This window comes from Pempheris klunzingeri, chromosome 11 (assembly GCF_042242105.1).
Source record: "Pempheris klunzingeri isolate RE-2024b chromosome 11, fPemKlu1.hap1, whole genome shotgun sequence".
Lineage (NCBI taxonomy): Eukaryota > Metazoa > Chordata > Actinopteri > Acropomatiformes > Pempheridae > Pempheris > Pempheris klunzingeri.
Window position 1 is genome coordinate 2,238,065 of NC_092022.1, and position 16,033 is coordinate 2,254,097.

At 43.9% G+C, this 16,033-nt stretch overlaps 1 protein-coding gene across 2 annotated transcripts in view; it reads left to right on the top strand.

Moving 5' to 3' along the window:
• The window catches only part of lamb2l (laminin, beta 2-like), a 44,007-nt gene extending 27,974 nt beyond the window's left edge, over positions 1–16,033 (top strand). For both annotated transcript variants that reach the window (XM_070838791.1, XM_070838792.1), the window contains exons 16-35: positions 758–919; positions 1,974–2,095; positions 4,886–5,006; positions 5,437–5,629; positions 5,717–5,860; positions 6,666–6,897; positions 6,982–7,145; positions 7,270–7,494; positions 7,736–7,950; positions 8,761–8,857; positions 9,818–10,190; positions 10,390–10,574; positions 10,728–10,975; positions 12,114–12,329; positions 12,443–12,587; positions 12,719–12,926; positions 13,831–13,972; positions 14,229–14,405; positions 14,522–14,687; positions 15,304–16,033. In XM_070838791.1, coding sequence (XP_070694892.1) covers positions 758–919; positions 1,974–2,095; positions 4,886–5,006; positions 5,437–5,629; positions 5,717–5,860; positions 6,666–6,897; positions 6,982–7,145; positions 7,270–7,494; positions 7,736–7,950; positions 8,761–8,857; positions 9,818–10,190; positions 10,390–10,574; positions 10,728–10,975; positions 12,114–12,329; positions 12,443–12,587; positions 12,719–12,926; positions 13,831–13,972; positions 14,229–14,405; positions 14,522–14,687; positions 15,304–15,440 — 3,672 coding nt within the window. In that variant the 3' untranslated portion in view covers positions 15,441–16,033. The remainder of the gene's footprint in view (positions 1–757; positions 920–1,973; positions 2,096–4,885; positions 5,007–5,436; positions 5,630–5,716; positions 5,861–6,665; positions 6,898–6,981; positions 7,146–7,269; positions 7,495–7,735; positions 7,951–8,760; positions 8,858–9,817; positions 10,191–10,389; positions 10,575–10,727; positions 10,976–12,113; positions 12,330–12,442; positions 12,588–12,718; positions 12,927–13,830; positions 13,973–14,228; positions 14,406–14,521; positions 14,688–15,303) is intronic.

Consider the following 16,033-nt stretch of genomic DNA (forward strand, 5'->3'; position numbering starts at 1 on the left):
TGTAAATGTTGCAGTGGTGGCTAGTAACACCTTACATTCAGTTAGCATCAGTTTGCGATTGAATAAATGCACTTCTACACACTTCTCGCTACTTTTACTGGTACATTTAGGGCGTAAGGTGTGCGTGGCGAGTGAGTGGTGGTTGCAGTAATTCAGTTTGTTAAGAATTAATAATCTTTACACAACAATTAAAGACTTCAGCCTCCCAAGAACAACGTAAAGCTCCCATGTGTCATTTTATCAAAAACTACTGGGAAAGTGATGGAGGTTAGGAGGTAGGAATCAACCTCAGCCCAAACTAATCATCACTTAATGCACTTACACACACACACACACACACACACACACATATATATATATGTGTATATATATATATATATATATATATATATATATATATATATATATATATATACACACACACTGCAGGCTGTGGCAAAGCAAGCAAGAGTAGCACAGATCATGTTTATCTATCTGCATCAATCATTTGTCTTTAACAGCATGAAACCTGCACTTTAATTATCAAAAAACGTCCCTTCAAACGTCATGATTTTATAGTATGACACTGAAAAAAAGTCACTACGAGAAGTTTGATTTCAAAATGATACGATGATGTTAGGCTTTCTATTCAGGGCCCCTTATGGTGCAGAGCCACGGAAAGAGCCGAAAGGTGACGCTTACTAAGAGGAAGCAGAGAGCGTCGTAAAGTAGAGCTGGTAATTGTACAAAAAGGAAATTATTTGTTGGTGTCTTTCAGCCGGACGTGAGGACCGTTCACAGAGAGCGCACTCCCAGCCACATGGTGTCGTGGACGGGACCTGGTTTCGCTCGGGTCAAAGATGGTGCCGGCCTGGTGTTCACCATCGATAACATCCCCTACGCCATGGAGTACGACATCATGATCCGCTACGAACCTGAGGTTTGTCTCTAAGTGGACCTTGATCTAGTTAAAGACGAATTCTACTGCAAATCTGGGCCCAGATTTTACATAGTGTTGGTTCAAAGTGATTGGAAGGTACAAAATGATTGGCTGTAATGGGTTATTTTAAAAAGCATGTCCACTAAAAGTGCTTGTTTTCCCCACTAACAGGTTGAAATTGTTATTTTAAGTGTCTGACAACATTACAGAAAGGATCCTTACAGAGACAGACCTGCCAGAAACAGCCGTTATATTCCTCTATTCAAACCCACCAGACTCCATTCACAAAAACAGTAATTTTACCTGGCCTCTCTCAGCCGCATGTCTACTGCTGCTGTGATCGGTTAGTTTGCATATGTGTGACTTTGGTGTTTTAAACAATATTTTTTTAAAAATATCTGTGTAAAATACAAAAACGCTAACGAGCTAACCGATCAAGGCATCAGCACACCAGGCACTCGTGTTCTGCATCGTAAAATTACTGTTTTTATCAATGGAGTCTGGTGGGTTTTGTATAACAGTAATTTTACGATCTGTAGGGATCCTTTTGATAATTTTGTCACACTCTTAATTGCACTTTCGTTGCAGCCTTTGCACTGTAGCTTGTACTGGAGTCTCCACCAGTTGCCTGCTCAGAGATAGACGCATGAAAGAGTAACATCACTCCTCTCATCTAACTTTAGTACGTCCCAGAACATCAAACCTTTTCTTTAACATGTCACTGATGTGTTTCCACTCCTTTCTGTGTGGAGTTTGCACGTTCCAGGTTAATTGGCGACTCTGAATTGCCCGTAGGTGTGAGTGAGTGGTCTGTCTCTATGTGTCGGCCCTGTGATTGTCTGGCGACCAGCCCAGGGTGGTGCTGCCTCTCGCCTAATACCCCCCCCCCGACGACCCTAAAAGGATAAGACAATAGAGGATAGTGCAGACAGTGGATGGATAGGCATTTCAAACCCAAAATATATCAGAACAGGCTCCAGCTTTTACAATACTGGAGGTGAAGGTCTTCTGAACCAACCCGTGTGTGTATTTGTATGTGTGTTTGTGTGTGTAGTCCACAGAGGACTGGGAGGCCATAGTCAGTATAACGTCTGTCCTGCTGCCGTCCAGCCTCCGGTGTGGAAACCTCCTGCCAACTGAACAGCTGTACACAGTGACCCTGCCGCACCGCAACAGGTACCAACACTTGTATGAGTGTGTGTGTGTGTGTGTGTGTGTGTGTGTGTGTGTGTGTGTGTGTGTGTGTGCACTCCGTATGTTTACTCACCTCTCCCAGGTGTTTTGACATAGTTTGTGTTGTTTTATAGCTCGGGAAAGAATTGCATCACCACACTTTTTCACTGAAACCTGCGCTGGCTTGTACGTCTGTGTGAATAAGGCTGCTGTGTGTATTCTTATTTCTCCGAGACGTGCTGTATTTCTTACTATTGATTCGCCGGTAGGACGGCAAACATACCAGAGTACATAACCCTGTGTGAGAATGAGCTACAGTGATATATGAAAGGAATGCAGCGGCTTTGTTTACCGCGGTTTAGATTGTGGAAAAATGTGAATCTGTCGGAGACGAGCAGAGAGCGGTACAGTCTGGCAGGGAGGTCGTACATCCAGCTGGAGCAGCTGTATTTACCTTCTCCTGGCATTAGTTCCCCCCTCTATTTTTAAAAATAAAAGATAAACGAGATTATAACACGTCATCTACTTGACTGAGAGATTTCAATATGAAGTTTTTATCTTGGGTCTTAATGAGCGCATTGACAAATGACCTCTACGTCTACGTAGTGATTATTTCTGGCAGAAAATCGCTGTCAGGCCACTGAGGATGACGCTCCGGTGTGGTGAGAGAGAGAAAGCAGACACCTACGCTCTCTCCTCACTGGGAACAGGTGAAAAAAAGATGCTAGTTTAGATGTTTTTAAGGCTCCGCTGAGCTCAAACCACAGTTGGTAAAGTTGCTGATCCTCAAAGTGAAGACACAAACTCCGAGACTTAAGACTTGATAGCAGGATGATAATCAACCTGAAATGATCTAAATACACTTTTTTTTGGACATATACAGTTTTATTTTTCATCTGTTCATCTATTTACATTTGATTGTCCTCCTGTTAGTCTAAAGGCCCATTAAAGGCCTCATATTAAATGTTTCCAGGGTAATATTTACATCATATTGCTGTGAAAAGCTCATTGCACTGCTGTAAAGTCAACACATTAGACAGATTACTGCAGATCAGACTAGATTAGGTGTTAATTATCCCTGGAAAGAAATCAAGGAAGCAACAGAAAAATAGGATGTAGGATGAAAACAGGGCAAAGCTTGACACTAAGACTGTTTAGTCTCAACCCGCTGAAAAGCCTTTCAGAGTCTGAACTCATCTGGAACTAAGAGGTCGGGTCCTGCCCGGATCTGGCCGCCTCGGCCGACCGAAGCTCGCCTTCCGTTCCATCCTGCGGTCGCTCCGTCAGCCAAAACCAATTAGCAAAGTGAGCCGAAAAACACAGACGGAGGGGTGGAGGCTGAACGCAGGTAGAGAGCAGATGGAGTGGAAACAGGCGTGGAGGCAGGAAAACGGCACCAAAGCGTCACAGTCAACATGTACTGAGCTGAAATGTTACATGTACTGTAGAAACACGTACAAAACAGATAGATCACACAAACAGAAGTGTAAAAAGTCTAATTAAGTAGAAACTAAAACATTTTCACTACAATAATAGAAAAGTTATTGGTAAAAATATCGAAATTAGTCCAGTTACACTTGCAAGTGTGGAACTTTTTCCTTTTTTTGTTTGTTTGTGGGACTTTTATATATATATATAATATTATATACATGACAAACATGAATAAACAAAGTAAAGAAGTATGTCTTCTGTGGGGGATTAATGAAAATATAACGAACATCACAAACACCGACGTGACAGGAATTTTCATGTATCCAACATAATCTTTCAGTTTTTAAGAGCATGTCACAGTGAAGGGGGGGGGGTCGGTCGCCGCGGATGAAGGGAGGAGGACAAACATGGGCAGGTCTTCAGAGGCTTTACTGCAAAAAAATAAAATAAAATAAAGCTGGCAGGAGAACAGAGAACAGGAACTAAAGAACACAGGAGTTAACCACAAGGACGAAAACCAACCGGACACTGATGACAAACTGAAAACACACAAGGGGAGGAAACAGGGGAAAACAAGACAAGACTACTACAAAATAAAACAGGAAAGAATGAAAACTAAGTACTAAAAGTCCTTAAAATAATAATCAAACCTCGGCTGAATGCAGTCATGATATCAGACTTATATTATTTATCACAATATCCATAGAAAATATGAATATAGTAATAATAATAATAATGCTATCCATCAAATTCATCTTTGCTTTTATTTTGCTTTTTGTCTCTTTCTTGGTAAATGTTCTACACTCATAAAACGAGTATAAGGAGGTGGAATAAAAAAGCCTTTAGCCATAACTGTGCAAAGGTGCACGAGAGTTCAACCACTCTGTGATTTAACGTCCACTGGCCGCGTCCTTAAGTGCCCTCACACACTTTGTCCTCTCTGTCTGGAACAAAGTGTTAGTGTTAGTATATATTTTCAGATCCTTGCCACATGTGTTATTAACATGATTTAACATGTTTTATTTTTGAACAGCCGTCACTATCTCCACACCCCTAGTTCTGACATCAGCCCATAAAAAGTGCTGCAGGAGCTGCGGATTATTCAGCGTCAGGCAAAAGTTACCGAAAGCCGACACATTTTCAACTTTGCTGGATTCACTGTAAGCCCTGTGAATGTCACCCCCCAGGCGAGGTGGCATGACGTCTGCAGAGTGTTCAGCCCATTAGTTAAAAGAGAAAAAGTAAGAGAAAGAGAGCAGGAAGAGAGAGACGGTGTAGAATAGAGAGCAGTAGAGTCAGACAGACTGTATGTGGATGAATATGTGTGCATCCATCTGTTTCATGTGCTTCTGTGTTCTGCAGGTACATCCAGATGCCCCGGCCGTTCTGTTTCGAGCCCAGCAACCGCTACGTGGTTTCGATCAGGTTCCAGCGTCACGGGGTCTCACACAGACATCTCACCGCCTTCATTCTCATTGACTCGGTGAGCTGAGGCGCCCACCACCCTCATTATCCATCCCCAAGTCTGCTCAAAGGCTCGCAGTACTCTTGGACATCACCGTGAGGTTAAGAGCCCAGACTCACAGCGGCAGAAACATGAGGTGTCCCCCTAGTGGTGGGATGATGTAAATGTAGAATTTATCTACGCTTAGAATGAACTTTTTGAGACTTTTAAAGACTTAAAACAGCATTTAACTGTTCCTTTTAGTGGCCATTATCATTTCCTAGCAATATAAATCTCATTTATAGAAAAATCTTGACAAAACTCTGGCTTTTAGAGCTTTTTGCTGTCTGTGAGATGCATTTTATATCTTTTCTGCACTATGAAAGTTGACTTTACTGCAGCTGTAATAAAGCCTATTTACACACTACAGTGTAATACTCTCTGTTTTACCCTTTATTTTCCCTCATAGCTGGTCCTGACCCCCAAATACACCGAGCTTCCTGGCTTCCAAGGTACCGAGCCGGAGGCAGAGCAGCGGCGGGAGGAGATGATTCGCTACATGTGCCTGGACTCCTTCATGATCACGCCGATGCCCGCCCTGGCAGAGATGTGCTCCAAACTCATCTGCAGTATCTCATCCATCATCCACGACGGCGCTCTGCGTAAGTAGACACACAAACAAGAACACATTTAGAGCATCTTGTTTGGAAACTTGTTGAATGACTTGAATATTTTGTGCTGGTGTGCAGCCTGTCAGTGCGACCCTCAGGGCTCCCTCAGTGGCGAGTGTGATAAGGTGGGAGGTCAGTGCCGCTGTAAGCCCAACGTGATGGGGCGGCGCTGCGACCAGTGTGCGCCGGGAACCTACGGCTTTGGCGTGAGTGGCTGCACCGGTGAGTCTGCTCTATGATAACACCTTCGTTCATGCCTCAAAAAATATTAAGAAAGCAGAGAAGTCTGCCACAGACTATATACCCATGAAGATGAGGCAAACTAGTCGGCTGATGTATGAGGAGAGCAGCGTTAACAAGAAGAAAGCAGGAAATTAGAGAAATAAAATGTTATTTTCTGATCATTTCAGGGCAGCTATGTTTTAAAATACAACTAAACACGTTCATACCTCCACACAAGCCTGCAGGAAGGCGTCACAAAGCGAATCCTGTCCGCCGTCGGGTCGGTTTAGTGTGAGTGTAGCTCAGACCTGCAGCTCTACACAGGCTCTGTGCAGATGCAGACACACACTTCTAGTAGGTCTGAGGTGAAGAAAATAAAACAAGATGCGGCAACTGATTAACTCATCAGAAATGTTCTCTGGAAAAGCACTTACCCACCTTTCTCTGGAGGTAAAATAATCTCCCTGGAACTTCTTTATTCAGACGCTAGTCTCTTCAGTGGAAACGCACCAAGCAGCTCATATGACTCATCCATCATGTGTGCTCGTACATTAACAAGGTTCCCTCTTTGGTTTTTGTTTATTTCTGTTTAATAAGTACGATACTGTAAGTTGGTAAGACAGATCCCCTTTAATATGTTTAATAAGCAAAAATAAATATTATAGAATATATAGAACCTGTACAACACACACTCTCAAATAATTCTGTATATTTTTGTCCCTGATTCTGGTAAGAAGCACAAGCAGTGTTTGGCAGTAGAAAACAGTGAATAACCCTTTAAATGCCTTCCCTCCCCCCTGTCCAGCCTGTGACTGCCATTCGGAGGGCTCCCTGAGCCACCAGTGTGACCCAGTTACGGGACAGTGCCAGTGCAGGCAGGGTGCCACCGGGCGTCAGTGCTCAGACTGCCAGCCGGGCCAGTGGGGCTTCCCCAGCTGCAGCCCCTGCCAGTGTAACGGCCACGCAGACCTCTGTGACCCCCGCACCGGGGAGTGTAGGGACTGCAGGGACTACACGGCGGGACACTTCTGTGAACGGTACGGATGAGTCGGCGTCAGACGTTAGTAAACTTCTTCCGGGGTTGTCAGACTGATTGTAAATGTTTCTCTCACGTGTCGCAGTTGTGTGGACGGGTTCTTTGGAAACCCGGTGCTCGGCTCAGGGGAGCACTGCCGGCCCTGCCCGTGCCCTGGTAACCCCGGCTCGGATCACTTTAACGGGCATTCCTGTGCAGCCGACCACGCCTCCAACCAGATCATCTGTAACTGCAGACAAGGATACGCTGGTAGGAAACTGTCCTCAACTCACCGATAGAGTACAAAACTGTGATGCTGCGGTGAAACACACAAAACTCGACCCTCTGCTGGAGCCTGACAGTGAAAAGACACGTTCCTAATTTACCCCCACAGGGTCCCGCTGTGACCAATGTGCCCCCGGTTACTACGGCAACCCAGAGCAGCCTGGCGGGCAGTGCCTCCCGTGCCGGTGCAACGACAACATCGACACCCAGGACCCCGAGGCGTGTGACCCCAGGACCGGCAAATGCCTCAAGTGCCTGTACCACACCGACGGGCCGACCTGCGCCCACTGCCAGCACGGTTACTATGGCAACGCCTTGGCCCACGACTGCAGACGTAAGTGACGACAGTAAACGTTAAAGTGCATTTTAACCACTAACAGAGCTCAAAGTGTATTATCTTACCCCCAGCGTTTGGCTTCCTGTAATTTCTGAATCTGAATCTGACTTTTATTATCATTAGTATTGTTATTATTATTATTATTATCATCATCATCATCATTGTTGTTATTGTTATTATTATTGTTATTATCATTATTATTATTATTGTCTCTCTGCATGTGATTCTCTGCGCTCAGGCTGCACCTGTGTGACTGCCGGCACCATCCAGTCTGCCTGCAGCGACGGACAGTGTCACTGTGACCGGGTGACCGGAGCCTGCCCCTGCAGGGAGAACGTGGCCGGCCATAACTGTGACCAGTGCGCTCCCAACCACTGGAACTACGGACAGCAACGAGGCTGTGAGCCCTGCGGCTGCGACCCGCAGCACGCCCTGGGAGCCCACTGCAACATGGTGAGGAAGCCTGAAGATGGAGAGTACTGCGTCACATTAACCCATAGGAGCCCTTTTCTCCTCTACGTAAAATGATGGGGGATATAAAACAGACTAAATGGACCACGAGGAACTTATTTCTGAACTTATTTTTCAATTCAATTCAATTCAATTTTATTTGTATAGCCCAATATCACAACAGAGTGTCTCATAGTGCTTTACAAAGTTCACTGAAATAAACAAGTGTGTTAATTTTTGAGATACTAAGATATCTGATATCTGATCAAAGCTGTTTCATATCAACTTCTTCGTAAAATACAGTCAGGACAGGTTAACTGTAATCTAGGACAGTGTTAGAGTTGTTAGATTGTTTGAAACTCACCTTTTATTAACAAAAACAAGCTGTTTAAAATCAGGTAGTTGTGTCAGAGGTTTTAATTAGGAAGTCCTGGGAACACAAATTGACGCTGGGTCACATGACTGCACCAGGAAGTCGCTGTCATGTTAGTTAAATTTAAGGATAAAGCTTCAGGGAGTGATTGCGTTGAGGTGCAAAAGAATGAAAATGGTTACAGGAAATGTAATGTGGTCAGAGGGAAATCAGATAAATTCAGGGAACACTTTTATGCAATTCCTTCAAAGTTATCAGGCTCAAATTAATAAGAAAACTTATATTATTTAACTTATATAGTTATATTACTATAAAAAAGTACTATACCTCTTTTTGTTTTTCCCCTGATTGGTGGATGTTGAGTCTTTGTTCTTTCGCACCCAAAAGGTACGAATATAATGTTAAAAAAAAGAAAACTGTCTTTCGATCTGTGTCCACAGTTCACCGGCCAGTGCTACTGCCAAACGGGCTTTGGAGGTAAACAGTGCACCGAGTGTGAGCAGTTCCACTGGGGAGACCCACGGGTGCAGTGTCAAGGTAACTCACCTCCGTCTAGTCCATGTTAATTAGTCTGTCTTCACATTTACACGTTCTAATGTACATCTTTTATGTTCTGTGCTTTCTTGCTATGTGCTGTTTATTCTTGTGAGGCTGTCTTGGACATGTCTTCCCTGAAAAAGAGATTGTTAATCTCTTAAAACAGGTTAAATAAAAAATACAATAAAGAAATTATGAAGAATCATTAAGAAGTATTGCTGACTGCTGCTGAGTAGATGTTTTCTTGTATCTGCTACTGTCAAAAGACTTCTTCTTTAGATAGAGGAGATTGGAGCCAGCTTGTGAATTATAACAAAGTTTTAATCTTGCATGCAAGAGGAGCGTTCAACAGTGCAACAACATCACAGAGGCTACAGAGTAAAAGGCTCCCCTGGTGAGCATATCCAGTTAGGTTTTATAATGGGCGTTGTGATCATCTACTGGCGTAAGAACTTCTTCTTGTCCTTGTAGATATGAGGCTTCACACCGTTGCAGAGCACACCCTCGATTGCCACTCTGTCTGGCAATTCGTGAGCATGTCCTTGGATGGCAATTCTCATAACAGCTACAAACTTGGCTTATAAGTTGTAAAGGTTAATTGATTTGTGTAGTGTGAACTTCAGGAGCTATTTGGGGTTCGGCATCTTTCCCAACGATGCTTCAACATGCAGATTTTAGGAGCCGGGATCAAACCACACCTTCTAATTAGTGGATGGCCCCTTTGTAACAAGAGGGAGTCCACACAAAGTCAAAAGATGCACAGGCAAAGTCATTTATTTGTTGGAGGTACGATGAGAGTGAGATGTCCGCTGACCCATCTTCGCTCCTGCAAGATGAAATCAGAGCATGAAGCCGGACGGGTGGGCCGTCAGCTTTAAAGTTGTGTTTTCCTCTCTGTCGTCTCCACCTGTGCCCTCCTTCCTACCTTTCTCCCCTCCCCTCATCCCTCCTTCCATGCAGAGTGTAACTGCCACCTGTTGGGCTCAGAGATCTCCCAGTGCGACCGAATAACGGGGGCGTGCAAGTGCAGGGAAGGAGCGGCGGGGAAGCACTGTGATGAATGTGCCCGCGGCTTCACCGGCGCCTTCCCCAAGTGTGTCCAGTGTCACCCGTGCTTCCAGCTGTGGGACGACGCGGTGTGCCAGATCAGAAGGGACCTGGAACACATCCAGTACGCCGTGGAGAAGATCCTGGACAGCGGGGTCCCGTCGGGGGTCGGGGACACGCGCATCAAGGAGCTGGAGAAGAAGCTGAAGCAGGTGCAGGATCTGGTCAGCACAGAGGACAGCGACAGGATCCACCAGCTGATCGGACAGAGCATCGATGACCTGAGGTGACGTCACAGAGCGTTTGGAAGTCCATATTATATAAAGGCAGATGCTATTTGCACCCACGTCTTTAATGTACACCAAACAATGATCTTTTAGTAGTTTGGGTGCCTAAACTTAACCAAACTGAAAACTGATAACAACAAGAGAAACCTTTATATATTTGCGCCTCTTATGTGAAATATCCTGCTGTGCGTCTTCCAGGGCTGAGATCGCCATGACCGACGGGCGTCTGATGAGCGTCTCCAGAGAGCTAAATACAGCAGCACAGGAAGAGGAGGCGCTGAGACGCACACTGAGTGCAGTAGAGAGAGAGCTGAGGGACGTCAACACCACCGTGGCTCAGAAACAACGACTGCTGGACGACTTCCTCACTGCAGGCTTTTCAGGTGTGTGCGAGAAAAACCTCAAGACTGCAAACAAATAACAGACCATAAAGCAGTAAAGTGTCCACAATTAAATGCAGTTAATGTCAATGAAGCTGCTGTAAAACATTGTGAAAAAGCTGGAAATTAAAGGACTTTGCTCCCGTTTCCTCACAGATCAGTTTGAGAAGGTGAAGAGGTACTACCGGGAGTCACTGCAGGCTGAGGGGAAATGCAACGCTTCAGTGTCGGGTCCTTCCAGTCCTGTGGGGCAGTCCACAGAAACCCGCTCACTCACCGAGGACCTGCTGGACGCCAGTAAGGACAAGTTCCTCCGCGCTCTGGCTGCTCAGAACAAGTCGCTAGACGAGCTGCAGCAGAAAGCTCACGACCTGGATAAGAAGGTCCATCACCTCAGTCACAAGGTAGGCAGCGCGTTCGGTCATTTCCATTTTCATTTCTAGGTGGATGATATGATAATTTAATAATATGATTTGCTTTTAAGGTAAATTTTAATTCATTTTAAGTGATTTTTCTGAGGAGACGAATCCTGATCTTCACTGTCGGGTTCAGCAGTAAGGAAAGAGTGACCAAAATGCATTAAACCGGCCAGAAATAATGCTTGTGGTTAATCATTTAAGTGCAGATTAAAAGTTTGTAGTTCTCTGATACCATGACTGTGGCTTTATGACGAGACGAAGCTCTTGTTTTCTCTCATTACTGTTAATTAGTTTGACATGCTTGTGCTCTTACAGTGACATCTAGTGGCCACATCAGGTCCATAAGTAACTAACGGAGCTCTTTCTAAATCGCAGCCATCCGTACAAACATGACACATGGGACTAACTCTTATCCCCCCCCCCCTCTAAAAAAAGGGGAAATGTGTAAATTATTTCTGTGTAGCTTCTTTAGGCTATCTGGTGAACCCCATAGTGAAGGTTAGTAGATTCAAGGTTGATTATTTTTAATAAGATTTGATTGTTTTTATTATTGTAAATATTATTTATTGTCACTCTCTGGATGTACGCTTGTGGTGAAATTCTGCGGCTCTGTATAAGATAAGGAAAATAGATTTTTTTAAAAAGATCAAACTATGTAGGACAAATGGATATAAAAACAGAATGTCAGGCTATCAAGTGTAACAGCATTTAAAGTTCGAAATGCAATAAAGATGTACATGTAATCTCAGCCACATTACCAAGAAGCACATATAAAAACAGAATAACTAAAAGCTGTTTTAATCAATAAAAGGTCACAGTATTTGTCATTAGTTGTACAACAAAAAGGTTTTATTGGTTATTAGATTCATCACCTCGAGATAAAAACAGGCCTCAAAAACAGAAAATTACACATTGATTTTCAAACTAAAGGACGTAATTGACTAAAGATAATAATAGATATATTATACACAGACCATATTGATCATTGTTGATGATTAATGATAATTATTATCACCCCTTACAGAAGAACAAGAGCAGCTTCAATCCATAAAAATAGTTTTTGCTTCCACTTGCTTCTGAATGTGTTTTGACCTCTGACCCCCGTGCCGTCGCCCCCCTCCAGGTGTGCGGCGGTCACAGCAACACCGCTGTCAACGGCAGCTGCTCAGACAGCCGGTGCGGCGGTGCCGGTTGCCGTGACGATCAGGGCAACCGAGTGTGTGGAGGAGAGGGATGCAACGGGACGGCGAGCGCTTCTGTCGTGGCGCTGAATCTCGCCAGGAACGCCAGCGACAGTCTCAACGCGGCCAACGAGGAGATGCAGAACGTGGCGAGAAAGGTGCTGAGAGCTTCTCTTTGTTTTTTATAGTGTCAGAGAGACTCTGTCTGCCGTGACTCCGGTCCATAAAGTGAGCAGTTTCTCTGAGTTTCTCTTTGGTTTCCTGTGTCCAGCTCCAGGACATCGCCGCTCTGACACAGGATGTGAAGAACCAGGCGATGAACACGCTGGAGAAAGCTCAGAAGAAGAAGGACTACTTTGAAAATAACAACAAGAAGCTGAAAGATTTCATTAAGAAGATCAAAGACTTCCTCACTGGTATGTTCATGTTCTCTGTCTTTGCTGTCACTCGAAAAGTTTAGATGATTCTTATTTTTTGTATTTGCTCTGATATGTTTGTCCGTGTTTTGCATTTATTTCCTCTCCGTCCTCCCTTTCTTGGCGTCCAGAGGAGGGGGCAGATCCAGAGAGCATAGAGAAGGTGGCTCTGCAGGTCCTGGCCATCACGCTGCCGGTCAACAGGACCGGTCTGGACAAAATGATCATGCAGATAAAGAACAGCATCTCCAACCTCACCAACGTCGAGGGGATCGTCAACGAAACCTCGCGGTACATCGGCAAAGCCAAGGAGCTGCTCGACAAAGCTAAAGATGCCAAGTCAGTAACAAACTGAACACTCGTGCTGCCCAGACAAGAATAAGGTCAAATCAAAGGCCACAACATCAGCAGTTGATAAAAACAGGCTGTGGAGGTTATAGAGACACACACAGAACATGCATACTGTAAACTAACCTTATAATCAGCAGGTTAACACAATCAAACTAACTGATCGAGGCAGACGAAGGCCAGCCGCTCACTCGTTCTGCAAGGTTAAATGACTGTTTTTGTCAATGGAGTCTGGTGGAGTTGCAGTTTCCTCAAACGATTTTGTTGCAGCCTTTGTAGATTCAAGATTTAAGATTCCTTTATTGTCATTGCCTTATATATACTTTATCAATATATATATAAATATATATATGTATATACACAACAAACTTCAGGTGCACTGCCTGAAGTGATGCTTGAAAAATACTTAAAAAGAGAACCATTCATACACACATGCACGTATGCATGAAAATATATAAATATGTTCTAAAACATGTATATAAATACTGCTGTGATAACAGTTTTAAACTGTGTTCATTGCACAGATTAAAGGTCAGAGAGACAAACATGAGAGAAACATCAAGCTTTTGCTTTAATATGTCACTGTTGTGTTTAAACTTGTTTCCATTGTCCTCAAGTGGCCAGTTAACATATTTTAAATGATTATATCTAAGTTTTACAGCACTATAATATTTTGATTGATTTGTAATATTTCTCTGTCACTTGGTGTCGTGTTTTAAAGATGTTTATCTTGAGGGGAAAGCCATCGAGACTTTTTTTTCTTTAGATTTTTGAGTTGACTTTTATTGTTGCCATTGTTGATTTTAATCTAATTCACTACATTGATCACAACATGTGGTCATTACTGAGGACGACCTGTCCAAACATCTGTCTGGTTTCTGGTGTCGCTGTGCAGGAGCCGAGCAGAGGGAGTGAAGGATACAGCCAATAATACCAGACAGGCGCTGGAAGCGTCTGAGGAGGCCATAGAGAAAGCCAGAACAGCCCTGAAGGAGGCCAGCGACAACCTGAACAGCACCAGGAACGCCACAGCTCAGGTGTGTTTGTGTCGGATAATATGTGGAGGTGTGTAAGGAGCACCTGCCTGTAGAGCACTTTACTGTAAGTGCTGATTTTTCTTTCCAGCACGTTATGTCTCCACTAGCCCACTTGATAACAATAATAATGCATTTTATTCATAATGCACTTTATATCTGACAGTATCAGACATTTTAAAAACAGATAAAACAACATAAAAACAGATAAAACAACATAAAAGCAGATTAACTCTTCATGTGTCGTTTTCCTTTCCAGGTGGATGAGAGGCTGTCGCAGCTGGAGGACAAGCAGATGGATGTCCTGATGCGTTTAAAAAACCTCTCCATCGGGGTGGAGGCTCTGAGGAACAAGACGGAGCAGAACAGGCAGATGGCGAAGGACGCCACAGCACAGGCTAACAACGCCACGCGCCTAGCATCCTCACTGGAGCAGGTGAGTCGTGTCTGTGCTTTTATTTTGAAACGCCGCACATGGCATGAAAGCACCGGGGCTTTTGTTAACGGTGAATAATGCAAGATCATAACTGAGGATGCTGTGTCGTCGCTCAGAGCCTCAACGACACTGAGAAAAAGTACCAGGACCTGCGGGTGAAGGTGGACTCTCTCGGTGGGGAGTCTGGAGGTCTGGGCAGTGTCAACCAGAAGGCCAAGGATATCAAGAAGGAGGCAGAGGACCTCCTCAACAAAGCCAGCAAGGGGATAGAACAACTCAGGAGTGAGTAGATGAAGCATGTGGGCTGCATACAGACAGGAAACATGTGTACAGTTTAGCATGACTCCGTATAAGGTGGTGTGATAAAACAGTAAATGGTTTGCTGTGAGAATATGGTGACATCTGAAATAGAGCGTGGAGGAAAGTGGAGGAAATTGTTATCTTGTGATTAAATACTGACTCTACGTTTCCTCGTAGCCACAGTCAGTCATGAGTCACTGATGACTGATGAATCAGGCTCTGAATGACTAATAAACCCCCCTTTTGTAAAAACCTTCAGAACAATGAGAGTTTGGAGTATGGAAGTGCCACTGAAGTAGATATTTCTGCCTCCGGCTCAGAGGAAATGATCATTTCGAGAAAATGGCCCAGATATAAATGTCGGAATAATCTGCAGACAAATTGCCATTAAAAAAAATCCTAAATGGGTATTTTTGACATTTTCTTTCCATTTTTTCTGAAAGAAATCTCAAAATTTTGCCCGTAGAGTCTCAGAGCCAAATAGGACTACTGCTTTGCTACGTGTTGGATATATCTGGGATAGTAGAAATGAGCCTTGTTTGGCGCTGAGCTGCAGACGTTCCCCACGCTGACCCCGTCTCGCTCCCTGTGGTTGCAGAACTGGAGAAAAAGTTCAAGAGCAACGAGCAGCGGATGCAGAAGCAGCGCATGGAGCTGGACGAGCTGAAGGAAAACGCCACGGTGGTGCGGGACGAGATCCGGGAGCAAGTGCAGAAGTACAGCAACTGTGTGTGAGGGACGCTAGAGCGGAGTTACAACTGATGCTGTGACTGGGACAGAAAAATAAAACCTTTGGTACCTCCATTCATTCATTCACTGGTATATCAAGTTTTACACATTACCTGTCAAGTGTTATATCACCGAAATGCCTCCTGTACTGTACCGCTCTCTGACTCCCAACACCATCCTGTATACGGTGTCCTGTAAGTCTCAAAGCTATTACAAGTGGGTGACCTGTGGAGATATTTGTTTCATTGTGTAGGCCCAGATTTCATCAACAATAATAATAATAACAGAAGAAATATATCAGTATGTTATCAGAAATGTGTTATTTTGTTATTTTGACCAAAAGTGCTGCAATCTGACCACATAAGTATGGTATTTACACTACGACATTCCTATTAAGAAACATGTGGGGGAAGTGATGTGATTTTTGAAATTATATTTTGTTTATTTTTTATTACAAAAGAAATAAAAATTAAATACACAGTATGAATGCACACACACACACACACACACACACACACACACACACGTATTCTTATAAGCAAGATTCAGTCTGAGGTGTGATGATGGAGACAAAATAAATTTGATACGCTTGATGTAAA